Source organism: Convolutriloba macropyga, chromosome 7, assembly GCF_964194025.1.
Source record: "Convolutriloba macropyga chromosome 7, txConMacr16.3, whole genome shotgun sequence".
Taxonomy (NCBI): domain Eukaryota; kingdom Metazoa; phylum Xenacoelomorpha; order Acoela; family Convolutidae; genus Convolutriloba; species Convolutriloba macropyga.
This window is the reverse complement of record NC_134474.1, coordinates 8843570-8864419: the sequence shown is the minus strand read 5'-3', so window position 1 is coordinate 8864419 and position 20850 is coordinate 8843570. Positions and strand designations below refer to the sequence as shown.

General features: G+C 37.1%; 2 protein-coding genes across 3 annotated transcripts in view; one reads left to right on the top strand and one right to left on the bottom strand.

The window, feature by feature from the left end:
- The window catches only part of LOC142342932 (calmodulin-lysine N-methyltransferase-like), a 28650-nt gene extending 17161 nt beyond the window's left edge, over positions 1-11489 (top strand). The window contains exons 5-11 of the mRNA XM_075394611.1: positions 4293-4347; positions 5183-5246; positions 5532-5592; positions 5691-5768; positions 8538-8601; positions 8856-9005; positions 11227-11489. Coding sequence (XP_075250726.1) covers positions 4293-4347; positions 5183-5246; positions 5532-5592; positions 5691-5768; positions 8538-8601; positions 8856-9005; positions 11227-11316 — 562 coding nt within the window. The 3' untranslated portion in view covers positions 11317-11489. The remainder of the gene's footprint in view (positions 1-4292; positions 4348-5182; positions 5247-5531; positions 5593-5690; positions 5769-8537; positions 8602-8855; positions 9006-11226) is intronic.
- Positions 57-3793, bottom strand: LOC142342583 (uncharacterized). Of its 2 annotated transcripts, XM_075393958.1 has the most exons (4): positions 3678-3793; positions 2999-3097; positions 714-832; positions 57-408 (listed from the first exon to the last, which is right to left on the bottom strand). In XM_075393958.1, exons 1-4 carry the CDS (start codon positions 3698-3700, stop codon positions 209-211), a joined length of 441 nt encoding a protein of 146 aa, XP_075250073.1. In that variant the 5' UTR covers positions 3701-3793; the 3' UTR covers positions 57-208. The 2 variants fall into 2 exon arrangements, with proteins under 2 accessions (XP_075250073.1, XP_075250074.1); XM_075393959.1 differs by lacking the exon at positions 714-832 and having other exon boundaries at positions 2934-3097.
- Positions 11490-20850: the final 9361 nt, after the last annotated feature.

The following is a 20850-nucleotide window of genomic DNA, read 5'->3' as shown; positions in this document are numbered from 1 at the left end:
TTTTATATTTGGGCAAATTGTAATAGAAGATCTCCATGATCTTATTTGTTTGTATGTAAAGATTTGTACAGCAACGAAATTAATTCTTTGTTTTGTTTCCTTTACTCGATTACATTTATATAAATTGCTATGATTATTCGTACCTCTTAAGCTCGTATCTTACTCGTGCAGGATATAAAAACTGCACATCCATTCAGAAAAACGCACGTTAGTTTGTTAGGCTAATGAAAACAGTTTTGTTCACAGTGGGAAAATGAAAGAGATGATGTTCCTGTTCCAATTTGTCCTCTCTCTTCTTGTCTGAGATGTCTCTACTCACACTGTACACTTGGTCCAGTGCTTCCCTGTAAACTGCTGTTGTTTTTCCCTCGTATTCTTTGTCTATTGACTCCAACTCGTCTTTGAGACCTGAACAAGTTACCGTCTGTTTATGTAAAAAGGAGCTACATTTTTTCTGTTATTATCTCCCCCTCAATACCTTACGCCCCTATTACAAAACTTCTTTGTCCATAGAAAATAAGGATCACAACCCAGTTTAGTGGGCATACAATGTCTACCGCTCTCCCAAGCGAACTTGGTATTTTTTTTAGAAAAAAACGTGTCATATAACAACACATAATTTGTGAGTGGGGTTCATGAAGAAAATTGAGCGCCGAAAGAGCTGGTTCGAAAATCGTTTTGTTAAAGCAGCACAACGATTTTGATGGTGATACCTTCCTCTAATTTGACTTGGAGTGTCTCTGCCTCTCTTAACTCCTCCTCTATCTCTTCCTTCTCTCTGAACAGTCTGATCACTTCTCTCATTGTAGACGCATTCTGGCCCAATAAACCACTATCGTTTGCAGCAACAATCAAAGATACTATTTCTTAATTCATTAATACCTGAATATAATTACCCAATTAATTCAATATAATTACCCAATTAGTTTTAGCCAATTAATTCAAATTGCTTTGAAAAATTGTACGAGTGAATCAAAATTCGGCAATTTTGCATATAAAAATCCATCGTTTCGCCCGCGGGGGGGGGGGGGGGGAGGGATAGCTGCGATTGATAGCGGCGATAGCGACAGCTGAGCGGAGCTATTATTGGCCCTCTATTTATTTTTAAGACTCGGAAAACCATATCCGAAGAGGTGGTATTGTTTTTTTTGATAGGTGAGCGAACAAAAAGCGAAAGTTTGCGGGAAACGTTTGACAAAGTTGTCATGGTTTATAAATTTGAAGAGCGGAGAAAAGAGGGAGGTTATTACATTCGTGCCTTCTTTTAAAATAGAGAAATTTAGGTGTAAAAAAAATTGGTGCTTAGCATTTTTTGTTCGCGTGCAGCTTTTTTAAAAAATTGCATTGCTTTTAGCAGTTGGTCTTCGCTTTAAAAGTTTCAATGGCCTATGTTAAAGATATTAGGATTGTTAATTGCTCTCGAAAGAATTTGGAAGCAATTATTGTGAACGTGTTTGTCTTTCTTACGCAGTCTTTGCTTGACTGTTTTTTCCCGCTTGACTAATTGAATTGTATGTGAACTAAATTGCTTTTATTCGGAAAATAAGTCTGTTGCTAATACAAATCAGATTTGAAAAAAATTAGCTCGAAGTCTTGATAGCGGAGTGGTAAATGCTTGCTACTATTACGGCGAAGGAATCTTTGCACCTTTAAAATACCCCGCCTTTCGCTCGAGAGCAGTTTGCCCGACATTAGTCTGTTCATGTTTTTGATTTCATTTTGAGGTATTTTTGGGAGTTAAGATGAGTTTTTCTTTAATCCGTGGTTTTTGAACAATTTTTTGGGTTTTTAGTCTACTTTGGGAGTTTTCGGTCCAAATACATTTGCTTTAATTGGAATTATATTAGACACATGTTTCTTGTGCGCGGATTCAGTCTCAGAATGATTATGCAGTTTATTTGGTTAAATGCAGTGTTTTATTGAGGTATATGACAAAAATTTGATCAATATGTAACTATTTTTTGTGTCAAAGTGCATGAAAGAAAGTTTTTTTTTCTAATTTGTATTATTTGAAGAAATAATTAAAGAAGACTTCTAATATGAAGAGCAAAAGTGAGTAAAACTTTTGCGTTGAGCAAATTTGCTGAGAGAGAGACGTATTTTGTTCTTAGGATTTTTTACTGCACTATTTTTTTTCGACAGAAAGTGCGTACATCTAACCGTTTCTTGTCGTTTTTTTCGTGCATTTGGTTATTTTGTTTTGCTTTCAATTAGGTTTGTAGCTAAAATGTTTTTCGACTGAGGTGGCATTTGAGATAGTGTTTCAGATTATCAGTTAGTTTTTTCCGGCTTTTTATGAGTTTTGGTATTTTCGTATCCTCATTCTTCAAAATTTTACATATAGTAATTGTTTTTAATTGTTAAGCTGTCAACAGAGCGTAGATTTATTATTGCGGAGGTCTTCGGTCACCCATTTTGCCTTACTTTTTTATTCTGAAAATTTTTTTATCCCGCGCAGCTAAAAAATCGGAATTTGAATCAGCTAATCACGGGACGAGAAGCGACACATAATACAACTGGATGAAATAAAATCTCTATACTCAGTTTTTGAAAGAAAATTAATTTTAAAGCACTGGATTTTTTAGCTTTCTAATACCTGTCATTTTTTAATCCGTTTTGACTTTTCGTCCACAGAAATGGAGTAAACTAGTTAAGTGTGAGCACATCGCGTTGCTGCGCAGCTCTGTTAGAGCTTACTGTTTTCTAAATCTGTGGTTTACCAAGGAAAATGCTGAGAGGCAAATTCATGTTGTAAGCGGCAATTTCTTTGAGTTTTAGTCAAGTCGCTTGAGTTCAATTCAGCCGACACTTATCTGTCATTTCTGAAATTCCGGGTCCCAATTGCCATCAGACCATAGTAACTATTTACTCGAAAACGAAATTTAGTTTGCTCTTTGTTCACATCGTCTAATTAAAGCAAAAATCTTGTTTACCTGGGATATGGGAACACCCGTTATTGTTCAAAGTTGGAAAAAGTGAAATTAGAAATAGTGAGTTCGTGTTAGTGGCCCCAGCTCCCGTGCCACTTTGCATTACTCCTCCAGCTCCCGTTGCATTGTTGTTGTTGTTGAATGCTTGTGAGAGCCGCTTTTTGGTCCTAAAAAGTCCTCGTGTCTGATCAAGTCGAACACCGCAGTCTTCGATGAACTGTAATTTTGGGTCTTTCCCATTATAGCCCCCCCCCCGCCGCCAGCTTTGTGCCCCCCGCCGCCGCCGTCACTTATAGCCCCCGATTATTGTATGTTAACCATAATGGGGGGCTTTATTTCCGTGGTGGGGGGGGGGGGGGGAATGGACTCGTAATTTTGACAATATTTTTGCCCCTGCCGGTGCCATTTACAACATCTGATATAAGTTTTATGTAACAAGTATGTAAATTTGGGGTGATTGTGGGTTGTAGAAGTTATATGGGTTCTAAGCTGGGGTTGAATAGATCTTACTTCAGCACCCTTCCCCAAAATAAAGACCACTTATTTGTAACTAGTAACTTTTCGTAACATCAACATAATATCTGCACTATGCACAAAGATTAGTTGGGGGACTGGGTGGGGGTGGGGGGGGGGTATAATCAGAATAGCAAGTAACAATGAAACGAAATAAATCCCAAAAACTGATCTTGATCTGATTGCCGGGTACTTTTGAAAATAAATGGAGAAAATATTTTAAAAAGTATTTACCGTTCTGAAAAATTGTCCTCCATAGGCGAATATTTAAAATATTTGCAGTCAAGTAGTTTTAGTTTTATCACCAAAGATGAGTTTGAACATAAATGGATATAATATGCACGTGTAGAAATCGAAACAACGGATAGCATGTCAGTAATTAGGAACGAGGCGGGAAATTTGGGATCGTTTACGTTCACGTCCCCAGAAGGGGGGGGGGTAAACGGAAGAACGAAAGAGATCAGTTGTGTAATATAATAGCACAGTCAGAGGAGGACGGAGGGTTGCATACAAATTGAACCCTAGTCGGGTTTTGGCTGACTTCAATTTTGTTTCTTTGTTATCAGATCAGAAATCGACTATGGTACTCAATGTAAAAAGGTTCGGATCTATTCTGTTTCGGCCCCCAGTGTTTTTTGACCCCCAGTAACAAATTATAGGGTGTTATATAGCACGTTACTATGTAAGAAAATAGCACGTGCGCCTGGGGGTCATAAAAAATTTATGCTCACTAAGCTGGGGGGAGGGGGGGGGGGGGGGGCAAAACATCCCACGAATAAGGTGTACTGTTTGGCTAGCTATACGAGAACTGAATGTGCTGAATGTAAAGTGGTCTGTTGTGTGTTTTAGGGGAAAATCAGTGATAGAGCTGGGTGGAGGCATGACTTGCCTAGCAGGATTACTGGTAAGTGGATTAGTGGCATAGTGGAACAGACTTATGATAATTCGACTAATTCTGTATTGATTTCACGGAGCCGTTTCATATCACTATCAAGTAAAAATTAATATTGTGAATATGGGACCTGTTTTAAACAAAGAAAAGATGAGTGAGTTCATTGAACACAAAGAGACTTCATCCTCTGATCATGAGAAAATAAATTTTTTGATAAAAATAACCCTCACCGTAGACTGAATCTTAAAATAGTAGTTTCTAATTGATCTCAAACAAAGTTTGTTGTAATTATATTAGTCCTGTCGGTCTTTTTTTATGCGATTTTTCGCCTGACCTATTTAACTTTGTTTTCAAAAACGGGATAAGCAGGTAGCGCCCAGCGGGCATTAAGTTCTCTTAGCCTTTCAGCTCACTAGTCTCCAATTATACGATTCGCCGAAACTGTTGTGAGACAGGGTGTGAGGGGGGGGGGGGGTTCTTAGTCTTAAAAGTTAAAGTTTGGCATCCCTACCCCCCCCCCCCCCCACACACACACACACACACGCGCACATAACTTGATCCCCGTCGCTTAATCCCCTCACTCCGCTCAAACATCCCTAATGCCAGCATCCCTAAGCTACTACCGAAGCCAACCGCTCGCTGGTCTTTTCAGAGCAATTCGCCCGACGTTAATCGGTTATGTTTGTTTCAGTTGGGTTTTCGTTCATGCAAATTTTCATTTTTTTGAGTTTATGCCATTGCTTTAGTATTGAGAGGAAACGTTTCCGGTCTAATGGGAAAAGCCACACACTACCTCCTGAGAGCTTGGTTTGGAAATTAACTCGGGAAAATTGTTTGTCCGTTTTAGCTGGCTGCGGCAGTTGATTGCGAGCGTGTAATGCTAACCGATGGCTCTGAAGAATCTATCTCAAGTTAGTGTTTCAGAAATCTCTTTATAGCGTTAGGAATCTGCGCAACCTGGAAAAGAGATATAGTACTTAAACTAAAATTTAAGATTAAAAATGGATTAAATTTTAAGATTGAAATGAATAGTTTTGCAGAAACCATAAATTACCCTACGAAGTGGGTGCTAAAATTGAACAATTATGATGCTAGTTTTTAGGTCATTGTTCCAAATTTGATTGCACTGCGCGTGTAGAAATTTTATGATCATGTTATGCAAGGAAATCATCTCTAAAAAATGTTTTTTTTTGCAGATTTGGATCTATCAATTGAACGCAATAAAGACCAACTGCAGAATCAAAATCTTCAATCCAGGTAAGTTGACACGCGATACGTTCTTCTTTCTGCTTATTATTTTCTGTGCTCTGTGCCTTATATTAATACAGTTTCTTTAATTGACGAGGGCTGTTTAGAGTTCTGAGGTGGGACTTTGTGGAAGAGAAGCATTCTGATCTGAAAGAGCAATTCGATTACGTCATATCAGCCGACTGGTTAGACTATTTAAATACATTATGACGCTTATCTTTTTCATTAATGAAGTACAAAGTTCAGAAGTCTTTCTGTTTACTATAACAAAATTTCGGTACGATATGTTGGAACAGTATTTTAAATATTGCTAAGTATAAATTTGTAGATTACAGTTATGTCCGATTAATAGTCGCCCTCATCTTCTCAGCCGGCTATTATAGCCCTCCTATTTTTTTTTACCTCGAACATTTTTTCGCTTTAACTCATTTTGCCGCTGCTGCGATTACGCAGAAACAAAATTATTATTAATAGTTGCCTCAGCTTCTCAGCCGGCTATTATAGCGCTCCTATTTTTTACAATTCAAAGAATTTGAATTGTATTGGGGCGCTGTCTTTTTTTAAGATCTGTTCATACATTTTCATGATTTTTGAAGTCAAATTGTAGTGATTTTTGGTCACGCCAAAACAGGAAATGGAGCGAAAAAGGGAGTGGTTTTGCGGCGTGATATTTTTTGGCTCTAATTTTAAAGTAGAGTGAGAGAACGGTGCTTGAACAAAAATTCGCTTTCTCGCTAGTAGTTTTTGTTCACATGCGGCAATTTCACTAGAGGTCTCAGCAGCTGTTAAAAAACTGAATTTTCTCTTCTTTAGTCATTTTTTGTTGTCTTTTTTTGCGCTTTCCGGTCTAGAAGCTGTCAAAGCTATTTTCTGGCAGTCTGTCAGCTATGTTAATTTGTTTACATTCTTTTCTGACTACCCTCACTTACTCTCTTAACTAAATTGGATTTTAAGCTTTCATTCATCAGGTTTCTGAAAATATGTTTGAGGTGAAAACGCGAAATACTAGGAAACAGGATAAGGCGGTGAACCCAGGGCACTGTCATTTAGTTCTTTAGAGCATGCTTTTAACTGATATTGCTATTAAGTTTATTGTAAGCCGACTTATAAGCTAAATTTGCCATCTTTAGAGAAACAAATGAAACTGTAGACTACATTAGAACACATTCTACACCTGGAAAAAATGTGCTGACACATTTTGTCTTCTGTTTCCACCTGATTAAATCAGTAGGCTGGTCAGGGGTCTGCGAAAGCATTTTTAAAGCAGTCTGCCAACTGTTTTTGAGTTTCGATTAAACACTCTTTTTTTAATATAAGGAATTTCGTCAGTTTTATTCATAGTTAAAGAAGCTTTTTTGTAGTCGACAAAGTTTCTGTTTTGCAGCTATTTGAGAGAATTGAACGTTTGTTTAACGTGGTTTTTTTATTTCGTCGTCGCGATTTTTGTTACGACCATATGACGTCACAACCACTTCAAATCTGCTTTTTGTTCATTCGTTAATGCAATTTCAACTGAAGTGCGTGTGTGACGTCATTTTTCGCTGTTAGTTGAGCAAGTTTTTTGTTCATTCGCATGATTAAATTTTTGGTCACACTTGACTTACCTCACTCTCAAAAATGACTTCCTCTCTTTGATTTGAAATGGTCAAATGGGTGTGTGTCACTCTAAATGAAGGTTATTTGAGAGCAGCTAATAGAGGCAGCAAACACTTATACAGATTTTTAATCAAAATATATAAAACATATCAGCCTTACAGTTTTTTGGTCTGTCTTTTTTACTGTTTTTTTTTGAGAATGCAGATCTACGAAGCTATTGCGGCTATTTTCTGGCAATCTGCCAGCTATGTTTTGAAAGTTATTGGGCACATTTTAATTGATCTCAAACAAAGTTTGTACTAATTAATAGCTGCCGTCAGCCTCTCAAACGGCTATTATTTAGGCGCTCTCCTTTTTTATTCGCTTTACCTTTTGTGATCACGTTTTTCGTTTTACATAAATCACGATTTTCACGTTTGACTTCTGACGCACCTCACTCACTGTTTCAACTGAATGGATTCTATTTTTTTCACGCATTGAATTACGCAATGTAGTGAATACGGTTAATGTCAAAAGAGCAAAATCAAACTCAAGAAACGGGATAAACCGATAAAGCGCGGTCATTAAGTCATAAGGCATTAGGTTATCAAAGTTCATTAGAGCGACTGCTGGCTGATATAAGTATTAAGCTTAATACCCTTCTGTTTAGAAGCTGAAGTAAGTCGAGGTTGAGAATCTGCACACTGAATTAGAACAATTGAAACATGAAAAATGTTTTGTGAATTTTTTGTCTCTTTTTTTTCTGTTTCAATCCTGATGTGCGTCTAGCGCGTCAAGGGCGGCTATTTTCCGGCAATCTGCCGGCTATGTTTGTATTAGTCCCACTGACTTTTTTATGGGATCGATTTTTCGTCTGACTCCTTTAATTTTTGTCCTCAAAAACGGGGATAAACAGGTAAAGGGGGCATTAGGTGGATGAGCAGCTCTCTTAGTAGCCATGCTAGTATGCGATTCACCAAAACTGTTTTGAGGAAACAAAGGGAGGTTAATGTGTAAAGGGAGGCTCCTAATCTTAAAATTTTTAGCACTGTGTACTCGACGAAGCGAACAAGCCAAATGTACTTAAGCTAGACAAAAAGTACTTCAGAAAAAACTTGGTCGTTTGAGATCAAATCGCCAGACGTTAGTCGTAGTGTTTGTTTTGCTTGAGGTCACCCCGAGTGGTGCTAAATCATCTCTCAGTAGGGCTAGATCTAATACGGCGCACCAATAACGGTAAATATACCTTAATCAGGAGGATTTTGGAATGGACGGCTATTTCCTGCCCGATGGATATAATGGGGAACTGTCCAGTTTTGATAAGATTTTCACGATGCTCCAAGGTATTTTAAATTGTCGTTGAATATGTGTTGTTTCAGCCTCTTCTTTGATGAGTTCAGAACACACCTCGCTAACACAATAAGCACAGTACTGAAGCCGGGGGTGAGTCAATTGATTCTCTTATTTGAAGCATTCAACCAAGTTTGAAGGATCCTTGCTATGCCTCCATTGCAAAATTGTGTCTCTCTCATAGAGGGAGTTCGAGCTCATTTCATACCGTCACATTATAGAGGCAAAAAATTGTGAGATTATATAGCTTGTGCCTGTGAGTGATGCAATTGATAAGCAGTATTTTGGGGTGACAAACGTAGAAAGTCCATTGAAATTCGAGCTGCCATAGTCAATTTTTCATTCAGGGCGAAGCCATCCTGATAGCTCCTAAGAGGGGCCACTCATTCGATGACTTTGTCTCAATCTGCAAAGACTCAGACACCTTCAGAGGAGTCTTCTCTTCAGTACAAGTAGAGTCACACTTTGATGACCACATATACAAGCTATCCGAATATGTAAGTAGTATCAACCCGGCCCCCTGCAAGTCGCCCCCCCCCCCCGTTATTCTACCACTCCTCCTCTTCACTCCTCCCCTAAGCTTGAGGTCATCCCTCGGGTTATCTACAATTCGGACTCTCATAATTAAATCAACTTAAACTTAGTTTGCGAGACAAAACATAGAATGTTTTTAATCGGTGACTTCTATTTTATAGAATGTTTTTAATCGGTGACTTCTATATTAGGGGATGTGTTTTAGTGGAAGTCAAATGGTGCTTGTGAAAGGAAGTGTTTAGGTCAATCTGCTGAACAAAAGTTAAAAGCAGAAAGAGAATTTTGTAGTTTTCGTTTATGCATTATTCTGAGAGAGCAAGAAAAGTAGGTGCAAAAAGTTTTTCGCTAACAGTGATTGTTTTTCGTGCGGCTTATTCGAAACGTTTTTTAGTTTTAACTTAACTTTATCGGATACCGGTGTTTGTGTCAATAAAAACTAGTATTAGTGCGTTCGGAGGCTTTAAGGCTCAATTTTGAGCTTTTTGCCATTTTTCCCCTGTGGAATGCGTTTTTAGTAGTTTTGTAATCTTTCTCTTAGTATCTTTTTGTAATTTTTTTTCGTATCTGGGGAGTTTTTGGTTGATCTAAGTTATTTTTGTGATTTAGTTGATCTTTCCCTAGATTTTAATTTTGAGTTGTTTGCTTAAAAAAATGGGGTAATTTTAATTAATTTTCCTATTTTTTGTTTATTTTTGCTTATTTCTTCTGAGTTAATCATTTGGCATTAACTTTTTAACCTAGAACTGTTATATAGGTATTGCAACTGTGACTTGACAGTTCAAGGTTTTATACATTTACCAAAAAATTGTTTAAATTTGTATTTTTCCGATTTTTTGCTGTTTGCCTTTTTCATTGTAGTATTGTTGTTAATTGTAGTTTTTCATTGTAGAATTCAATAATTGTAAAAGGTTCCCAGAATAACAATCGAAAAGTAGCATTTTAAACCTTCTTTGGAGTTACATGTTTAACAATTTTTTGTCCTTTTCCCGCTTTCCTCGGTTTTCTGTGTATATAGCGTTTCTTTGTTTTTTTAATATTGAAGGTCGGTCAGTTATTCATTGAAGTTTGTTTGTATTGCGAGTTGTTTTGGAAATATTGTTTTGGGTGTTGTTTTTCCAGATATCCCTTTTTGGCCGGGCCGTTCTCATGTTATCTTTCTTCTTATTCTTTCAAAATGATTCGTAGATTCAATTAGCAGGCTTATTTTATTTTTTGCGTGACTTACCTCACTCTCTTTAAACTGCATGGATTTTAAACTTTTCCACTCCTTGAATAACGCAATGTAGTGAATTAGGTCAAGAAGAGCAAAATCAAAAGAAACGGGATAAACCGATAAGGTCTGGTCATTAGGTCATAGTGCATCAAGTTATCGAAGCTCATTAGAGCCATTGCTAGCTGGCATTAATATTAAGGTTAATAGATTTCAGAAGCCTCAACGCTATATGTGCAAACTTAAGTGTTTCCCGTACTTTTGAGAACCGTTAAGAAAGCAGTAAATTGGAAAATTCATTTTTTTTTACAATACCGAGTGTTTAAAATGACTGCTCTTATGACAATTCAAAATATTGTATAGTGATTTTTTTGTAATATTGGTATTGAAAACAGGCTGTCAGTTTGGCTGGTATAAAAGTTCAACACTTGCAAGCTGTTTATGAAAGTTTCTAAAAACATGTGCTTCGAAGGTTGTGCAGACTTTATAGAAGAGAAATACCTTTAATGTTACAATATTCTAAAATGCGTCCATTATTTTTAATTGTAAATTTAATTAATGATGGCAGTCGAACAAAGAGATTGCGGAAAAATTGAAGTTTTCGAAAATTGTAATTTTTTCTTTCATTTTTTCAATGCTCGAGAACAAAATCTTTTTCTTTTTCATATAAATAAAGGGGGTTTGCTCTTAAGCCGCTTAGGACAATCCAGTGATCCCCCACTATGAGACATCACTGCATCGTATATAATTTGAGAAAAACAAAATTGGAGAGAAAACAGTTTTGAAGTATCTTTTATCTCATCATAATTGAATGAAAACGTTGCTTTCAGAATTAACAGCTGTTGCATTGAACTTCTAGAAATAAAATACGTTGGCCTAAACGAAAAGGTATTTAAGGGTGTATAGAGTGTCTGACGATTAGTTCTATTATTCTGTTTTACTGCTCGCCAAGTGATGAATTTTGCCCGTTTTAGTATCTGAAGCATAGCACCAACTTCAGTCCCTCGCGTCACCAGCCAATCCTGATCACTCTCAAAAAGTCAACTGCGCAGTCCTCGACTTAGTTAGCCAGTTAGATATACACCCATAAACAATGGCCCAAATCCCTCCTTGCCTCAAGTGTCCCAAAAATAAATACAAAGTCGCTGGATACGACCATCCGAATAGAAAGAGTCCATAAATATGTTGCAATATAAATTTGATCTCCTTGTTCTAAAACTAAGCAAATAAGCAGCTTGACCTCTCAAATTTATCAAATGAAAATTTTGAATTACATTTTTTTGGAACATTTCACCCTTCCAATCTATAACCGTAAGTTTGAGGCTGCCTTTTGTGCGCCTTAGTTTTTTCTGATTATTTCTAACATATCTGAGGACAATTTTTTATAAATGGTTAGCTCAGTTTTTTTTTTATAAAAGTCAGTGAGCTACAATCATCCCTAAAACGATTTAGCAATGTCCGGATTTTGGTTCTAGATGCATACTTGGGAGCGTTCTGCTGTGAAAATTGGTCAAGCTGTGAACAACAATTGGTTCGAGTCTTCTAGTCTCTAGTTTTCATCTGATAGACTTTCTCTCCAATCATCATCCGAAACTATAAATTTTATATTATATCACTTCTAGTTTAGATGCTCGCTTTTATAACCCAATCAGTCAAAAATTATCTCTGGATTTTTCCTAACAGAACTGTTTCCAACACCACCCAGCCATTTGATATACTGAACTCTATTTAGTTCTTTAGACATGAGAAATATCATTAGAATCTACGCTCTGATTGGCCGTACAAAGTGACGGAAGTGTTTATAACTTAGTGCTATTTGACAGTAGTGTTTAAGAAGAGGGAGTACTAAACCCAGATTCCGAGACGTAGATTGTTTTTAAGTATGCAGGTTACCCTGTCCCCTGGCATGAAAACAGCTAGGAAACGGAATAGTTGTTGTTTTTTTCTACATGCTACAGTGAAGCCTTCATTTGGCTTTATTTGGAGTTTTATTTGGTTTAGTTGATTATTTGAATGAGCAAATTGAACCAGATTATTTAACCAGATTAAGTACAGAATATTTAGAAGTTTTTGGATAATTTTGACTTCACGCAGAGTTTGTTGACTGGTGATGAACTGGATAACGAACTGGATGAACTGCGTCTCAGCTGATTTTAGGCAGATCACCTCATGGAGCGAAAGCCACAAAGACGGTTACACAAGATGAACAAAATCCCTCCAAAATTCAAACCCCTAGGGCTGAAACTGGGCAACCTGACGCCGCTGTATTACCGGACTCGGTTTCGCCTCCGAGTTTGATACTTTCTTGATAGCAACAACAACCGTGTACTATTCATTAGTTCAGAGGAAAATTGTGTCTAGTTTTGCCTTCGTCATTTTTGTGATGTGATTAAACATTATTTCTAGTATTATTTCATAATACTAGAAATAATGTTTAATCACATCACAAAAATGACGAAGGCAAAACTAGACACAATTTTCCTCTGAACTAATGAATAGTACACGGTTGTTGTTGCTATCAAGAAAGTATCAAACTCGGAGGCGAAACCGAGCCCGGTAATACAGCGGCGTCAGGTTGCCCAGTTTCAGCCCTAGGGGTTTGAATTTTGGAGGGATTTTGTTCATCTTGTGTAACCGTCTTTGTGGCTTTCACTCCATGAGGCGATATGCCTAAAACCAGCTGAGACGCAGCTAGAGTAGTATGGAAACTGGGTAAGGAAACTCCGCGAGTAGGCCAGATGGGCAAGGAAATTCCTTTTTCAGAACATACTTCGATATACCACAAGCGGAAAATGTTTGAGCATGCCTTAGCCCATAGATTTTGTCTTGGTAGGGGAAAACCGAAATTTAACTGTCTGAAAACTTAGAAAGTTTATATTAATTTTATGCTCTCTGCGTGTGCTAACTAGCTCAAAGTGTTTATAGCTGCGAAGCTGTAAGCTGAGCGAAGCTATATTGCGGTGCTCTTGGTTTTTTTTGTTTAGTCGTCTGACGCTCTTTTTTCGTTTTACATTTGTTCACACAGCAAAGCTGAAAAAGTCACATTTTCTGAATGACTTCTTCCTCTCACTAACGGCAATTGTGCGCGTGACGTCATTTCTCACTCGCTTTAGCAAAAGTTTTAAGGTTATGTGCGTGATTAGATTTTGATCATACGTGACTTACCTCACTCAATAAAATGACTTTTGCACTTTAAAACTTGAAAAGTTTAATTTGAATTTGTTTAAGGTCAAAGGAACTCATTTGTGCAGTAGAGGTCCCTAATAAGAGGCTTCTGCGGAATGAATTTCAACAAGCTTTATTAATTTATCGCTGAATGTTTTTTACCTAGTTTTTTGAGCGGCGTCGATTTTTTTTCGATTTAGATCTGTATCTGTCTCTATCTCTATTATATGGCACGCAGGTCTATTCTTTTGCAGCTATTCCGGCAATCTGTTGGCTATGTTTTTTAATTGCTCTCAAACGAAGTTTGTAGCAATTATATTAGTCCTGTCGGTCTTTTTTTATGCGATTTTTCGCTTGACCACCGATTTTACGTCTGATGCTTTTGACTTTTCGTCTTCAAAAACGGGATAAACAGGTAGCGCCCAGCGGGCATTAAGTGCTCTTAGAGCCTTTCAGCTCTGTTTCAGCTCAAACTGTTTTGGAGACGTATACTTATATGTATGGTGTGATGGGCGGTTCTTAGAGGTTGACGACATTTCCACTGTTGACCCCCCACTATTGCCCTCATCCCCCCACCGCGCTGTTGCCCCGCCCACCCCAATGTTGACCCTATCAGCCCCCGGTGCACCCGTCCCCCCGTGGCTAGCTATTGACGAACAACCGCTTGCTAAAAACGAAATTTTATACTATTTTGCAATTTTTTTCAAGCTTTTTGAAAATCTTTGACGTTTTTTGTTTTTTATCAGCCCAAGGTGCCAAGGAAGATCCTCTAGGTTTTGATAATAGGTTACTGCATTGTTTCTAGTGGTAATGGAATGGTTTCCACCTTTTAACGTCACGTATTTTTACAATTTTATGACAAAACGTGCAATTTTTTTCAAATATTTTGACATTTCTCCTTATTCAGGTCTTTCCCGACCCAGGGGTTAGAGAACATCTTATGGGGTTGGATAATAAGTTACTGACAAATTTTTTAGATTTTTTCCGCCTTAAGAGCCGAGGAACCTCCTCTAGGGTTTGAAGATAGGTTTTGGATAGTTTCTAGATTAAACGGAATGTCTTGCAAGATTTTAACATCACAAATTTTAGCATATTTTTGTTATTTTTGCCATTTTTTTCCAATTTTTTTAAGATTTATTGTCATTAATCAGATTTTTCGAGCCTCAAGGGTCAAAAAAGCCTCCGTCGGGATCTGATTATAAGTTGTCAGAAAATTTTTGTTCGTCATGGATTAGTTTTCAACTTTTTAATTTAATATCACATTTATTAGCAATTTTTTTTTAAAACAACTTGCAATTTTAAAGTTTTTGAAATTTTTCGTTATATTTTTAGGTTTCTCTGGTCTCAAGATCCACGGAATTTCTTCTAGGGTTTGATAATATGTTACTGCATAGTTTGTAGACGTAATGGAATGTTCGTCAAGATTTTAATATCACGAATAAAAGCAATTTTTAAAAATATTTGCAGTTTTTTTTTGTTTGATTTTTTTCCGGCAGAAGAGGCCCTCGGGCCTCCTCCAAGGTTTGATAATAAGCCGCTGAATAGTTTCTAGAGTTAATGGGATTATGATCAACATTTTTTTACTCCAGTTTTAGTATATTTGGATAAAAAACTCTTCAAATTTTCTTGGGAAAAATTTTATGTTCCAAGCGTATGGGTCTTTGAGCCAGGGAAACTATTTCAGGCTTGAAACAGCAATACTGGATAATCTCTTGAGACAAGGAAATGGTTCTTAAGATATTAATATCTTGAATTGTAGCAAGATTTTAATAAAATTTGCAATTTCAAATTTTTTTCAATATTTTTTGTCCTTTTCTGAGTTTAACGACCATTACTGGCCAACGAAACTTTTCAAGTCTCGGAGATGGGTTACTTGACAGAACTTTTGAGACAAAAATGGTTTTGATTTTTTTATTGCGAAGTTGAAAACTTTTTAATTTTTTGGGTGCCTTCATTTTTTTCTGTATGATTTATTTATTAACGAGGTTAGCAGTGTCAAAACTAGAAGTTGCAGTGTCGAATCCAATCATGGAATATAGGCCTGTCTCCTTCTCTCTCTCTCTCTCTCTCTCTTTCGGTTGGGGTTCCTTTCGCTCTCTTTCTCGTTCACGTTTTATCTCTCTCACTCTCTCTTTTTGTTGATTCCGCACTTCAGCTGCTGTTATGTGGCGTAATGTCACCATCTCTGATCGTCATTATCAATGAGTTATAGTTGAAATATTTTTTAATCATAAATGATCTAACAAGCACTTTAAGGAAACCGTTGTCAATTGCTCTCAAAAGCAATGTGTAGCAAATATATCAATCCTGTTTGTCTTTTATGCAATTTTTCGCTTGGCCGATTTTTTGTCTGACTCATTTGACTTTCGTATGCAGAAACAGGATAAAGAGGTAGCGCTCTGAGGTCACTAAATCGTGGCTAGCTGTTGACGAAGCCAACCGGTCGCCGGTCGTTTGAGAGCAGTTCGCTCGACGTTTGTCAGTTATGTTTTTAATATTTATTGTTTCCCTCAATAAAGTTGGAATAAGCGAAGAAAAAGAATTGAAAGTAAACATTTGATTGTGACTGATTACATAAAATTTTAGAAATATTTAAAGAATTAAATTTAGTAGTCAACGCGTATATATATATGTATATATGTGTGTGAAAATTTTAATCAGAATTTGACTCAAATAAGTTGGCGCGTAGTTTTTTGACTTCGGTTTTTCTTCTAAACTAACGAATGCTTCTAAGTACAGGAAAGGATTTGGTGTAGGGGTAGATTCGTTGTCCGTTTCGGCTTCGAGATCAGCCGTTTGCTGAATTTCAGCGCTTGAATTCTCCCTTTAGTTAAATTTAATGGTCTGGTGGGGTAAAAATATCGATGTTATAGTCCCCTTCTTCATTCATTTCCTCAGTCCAATCAGTTCTTAACAATACTAGCAATGTTATCGCTTTGGAAACTCCAGTAACTTCGGTTAATTCGCTCCCAATCAATACAAAAATGACCAAAAGGCAAAGTTTCGACGTTGTCATCACGATTGTAGCGCTTATCACAGTTGCTGAGACATAGTTTTTTGTAGTTTAGGTTATCAATTTTACCTTGCTAGCAATCCTTGTTTTCTGTTTGTGGACCTGTCGGCCATGCAGCCAGGAATCCTTGCATCGTGCGTGTGTCAGTTGCTTTTGTGTATGCTTGCTGACGCCTTTTGCCGACTTCTTTAAAGAATCTGAATATGAAAAGTACCAGTGATTACAATTGGAGAAACGTTTTATAAGTTAGTAGTTTATCTGAAACGCAGAGATGGGAACATTAGAGTCGGTAACAAGGCACAATTGTTTTTGAAGTTTTTTGGTTTAGTTTTGGTAATAAGCGGTCAATGTTTTGTTGAAATTGATTTGAAAGGCTTGATTGTGAACATTAGATGATTGTTAATGACTAGTAATTACTCAACTGCTTTTAAGATTGAGTAGAGTTTCGGTTTTAGGTGAACGAACTCTTTTAAAACTTTGCCCGCCATTTCGTCTTTAAACTTTAGGCTTTCTTTCTTCTGGATATTATTGAACAGACTGTTGTCCTCTTAATAATAGAAATCGAAATGATTTCTCATCCATGCGTTTCCTGCCAAATCATGATACAAATCCTTTGTTTCTATTTCATACAAAAGGAAATATATCGCTGTATAGCAATTAACATTTTAAGTGTTGATTCTTTTTTTTGTATTGAAAATTGTATTTGAAGCACTTGGCCAGATCCAAGATTGCGGAGCCAACAGTTGCTTTACAAACCACTTCAGTATTTTTCGTCGAAATTCAGACAATATTTTCATCGATAGTTTTATACCTTTTAAAACTTTTTTTTGTTATTTATGCTTGCTGTTTCGAGACGTTTGGATTTGGATTGCGTTATCTACTTGTTAATTCTATTCCGTTTCCCTTCACATTTCTTCCATATGCACTCTGTGACAACAGTCAGAAGAAATCCTCGAATCTGTTCCAGGCCCGTTTTCTCTTTTCTATCCACTTCTATAAGGTTTTAACCTTTTTGTCTGAATTATAACACTGCGAACTTTTATTACCTCAAATCCTAACTCTACATACAATTGTAGCGTAGGATAGTGCAAAGTATAGTTGGTTATCTTAAATAAAATTGTTTTCAGTTTTTTGGTTCGGTATCCTCCTGGGATTTTGTTGCGATACAGAAAAGTTTTTTGGTTTTTACTCGAACACACCTTTATTTTTTTGTGGGAGCAAGCGGGAGTCAGAATGTATCTCATGCAAATCAGGGGTTACTCTAAAACCAATTCGACTATATATACAACTCCAGATTTGAAGCCTGTTTCCAAAATGCTTTGGAGCATTTTGTCATACCAGTTCAAAGCTATTCATAGGTAAGGTTTTTTTTCTATTATTCTACCGTATAAATTATTGGCGACTATGTACCATAGGAATGTTGAGAGTCGTTCGTCGTCACACCCTTCTACGAATTTATTGTTTGCTTGTGCTAATCTTTTTGAAAACACACCCGAAATTTCGGAATCCCCTCTCAGCATTGCCTCGGCAATATCAAGACGCTCTAACTATTAACAGGTCGATATCAATCTTGCAGACTCTGAGAACATTACAGAGTGTATTACTGAGCACAGTCAACCGAAAAAGTTTCAAAACGCACTTTGTGAAATTTTGCAAAAACGCATGCAAGTTTGAGGGTATTACAAGTGCCATACAATCTGCTGTATATTCCAACATTTGAGGAATGGAATTTTGATTATATGTTCCCAGTCAGCTTGGGACACAGTTATTTCATTTCCATGCAATTTATTGGTACAAAATGTAACAAGTAATTCAGGCTCAAATTTCTTTTTATTATTATACGAGTCTGGAAAGAATCTTTTCTGGCGAGGCACGTATTTTTCTTTTTCTGAGTGGGCGGAAAATTGGCGATCGAGGTAATTAATTTGTCTTTAGGTAAATTTCTGGCTAGTGTGTCCGACGAGGTACGCATAAACTTATAGCTGTCAAGAAAACGCATTTCATAGATATGACGAACATGCCCTTTTGTAAAGGAACCAGGCAATACCCTGAAGCTCAGTGACAAATTTCTCATCTTTCTAGTGTAAAACTGCAATAGTTTTTTTCACTTTCATTTTAAGGGCAAGTATTACATGCTGAAGGTCGTAGTTAGCCAGATTATATGCGAAGATAGGCGTAAATTTAGTTCTTTGTCGCTGAAGGTTACAGACTCCAAATTACCAACTGAACGTTACCAACTCCAAAAGTTACGGATTCGAGAAGGTTACAGTCTCCAGAAATTGACAGTGCTCTAATTTTTTTAGATCATCTTCCGCGAAAGCTTCTTCACAAATCCAATAATTTTCTTTTCAACATTGTTTTTTTCCCGTGAAATAGGAAACTCGTATTTTTGTCGAATTTTTCATCTATCATTGAGCAATTATACAAGATTTTGCTTTGCATCATGACCTCGTCTGAAACTAAAGAAGTAGGTTGCAGGGTTGTCTTGTCCCATAACAAGGCAAAAACTACTTGGCATATGTTTCGCGCCAAGTCGTAGCCACAAACATAGGGGCAATATGATTTGACAGCTTTATTTTTGAAATGCTATTTTTTTCTGGCGTTGTTGGCATTTTTATCTGCAGTGGTTCATTGGTTAAACCGGTGCGCGGCTGGTTCTCAAATTTAACTTTATGGGAGCATATATGAAAACAATTTCGACGCAAAAATTTTCTGTCGGATCGCAATTGAACCTTTGGAATTTTGACTTGCATTTTAGGGTTTGAAATTTTTTGATGAGTACCTACTGGGTATTTTTGTTTTGACTTAGCAGTAGGATGTCCATATGGAATAGCTTTTGTGATTTTGAGATGCCATAGGGTAGCAGTTCCTTTTTTGTGTGTAAAAAATTTTAATGCCTAATCAGGAGATTTTTTTTGCTGATTTTCTCAATTTTTCCTTCACGGTGTGCTAATAAAGGGTTTTTCGAAGAATATATAGAATGATTCACTTACCTGAAAATTTTGACATTGACATAATTGACTTGTTCATAATGGGGATTTTCGTTGAAGTTTTTGAAATCACCAACTTCCCTGAGCAATTTCCATCCGATCATCTGAGTGTGGGATGTTAGTTTTTGCTTATAGTATTATTTGTATGCAGCTTTGAAACAATAGGCAAAACATTTGTAGTCATTGGTTTTCCCAACGCTCAGAAGCCACTTTTTGTGCTTCTTTAGACCTCTCGATAGCTATATGAAAGACGTGCACCTGACAGGACTGTTTTTGACCATTCTGATGTTGATGTTGATCTTGTTCAGCTCTTGAAATTTCCAGCCACTTCCATGGGATTCATACTGAGAGATTGTTTTTAGCTTCTCATCTAAAGAATTCCTTGTCAATTGGACCCTGAACGTCTTCAGGGATGTATGCACTATTTGTGTAGATAGTGATATTTTGGGTCTCATTACCTTCTTTTATTTTGCTAAGGCACACTTCAGTCGAGCGAGACTTGTGCTTTTTGAGGTTTGTGAAGCGCGTACTCTAACCATATCTTATATCTGTACTTTTTGTTCGTGGAGTGCTTTCATCAGGTCTGTCTTAACCTCAGTTGGTTGCAAAACATATCGACGAATGACGCCATCAAATGCGGTATCCACTGGCAGCATTCTTTGCGTTTCCTCTTTCCTTTTCCCCGACAGAGTGACGGTGGCTTCTCCTCATGTGATCGACGATGGCGTTTGTCGCCATTTTTGTTGTCATCCATTTTCCGAATATGCTTTCATGTTCAAGAGTAGTCGCTCTGTGTATTCCTCTCCACACAAGTTGCAATTGAGAGCTTTCGAAGTAGTTGCCAGTTTAGACAAGCTTTTGCAAGCGTTTTTTTTTGTGAATTGCAAATTTGATGAATTCCAAAAGCAAAGAAGAGAAAAAGATCTGTTTCAGTTGCGGCAACCTAACTGCTTCCAATTGATTCCAGCCTCTAGTTTCAGTTCACGCGAATTAGTGACCCGAACTTGTCTTTGCGGTGGGTCTTTGTACGTTGATAAAATACAAACACCGATTTTTTAGTGTTTCAGTTCAACTCATGTCAACGCTTATTACCAGAGGGATTAGGTTCAACCTTAAACTATATCAAAGGTTTTTCGCCGGTTTTATTGAAAATCAGTTAAATTTTCAAGTTTTTCTGCTTATTTTGCAAAATTTAGTTCCGTTCGAAGTTCATTGGTTTTTGCTCTTTTGATATTATTTTAGACTGCTGATTGGGTGCTTTGAAGTCTCCTAGTTACTGTTTATTTAAGGCTGAAGGCGAAAGGAGCCCCCTTGGGATCCATCTGAACTTATTACTTTTATGATAATTGAAGGCTTACGACTGAGTGTGGGGTCTTGGTGTCCAGTATTCTCTTTTTAATCCAAACAATGCTTGCTGAGGTGAAGAACGA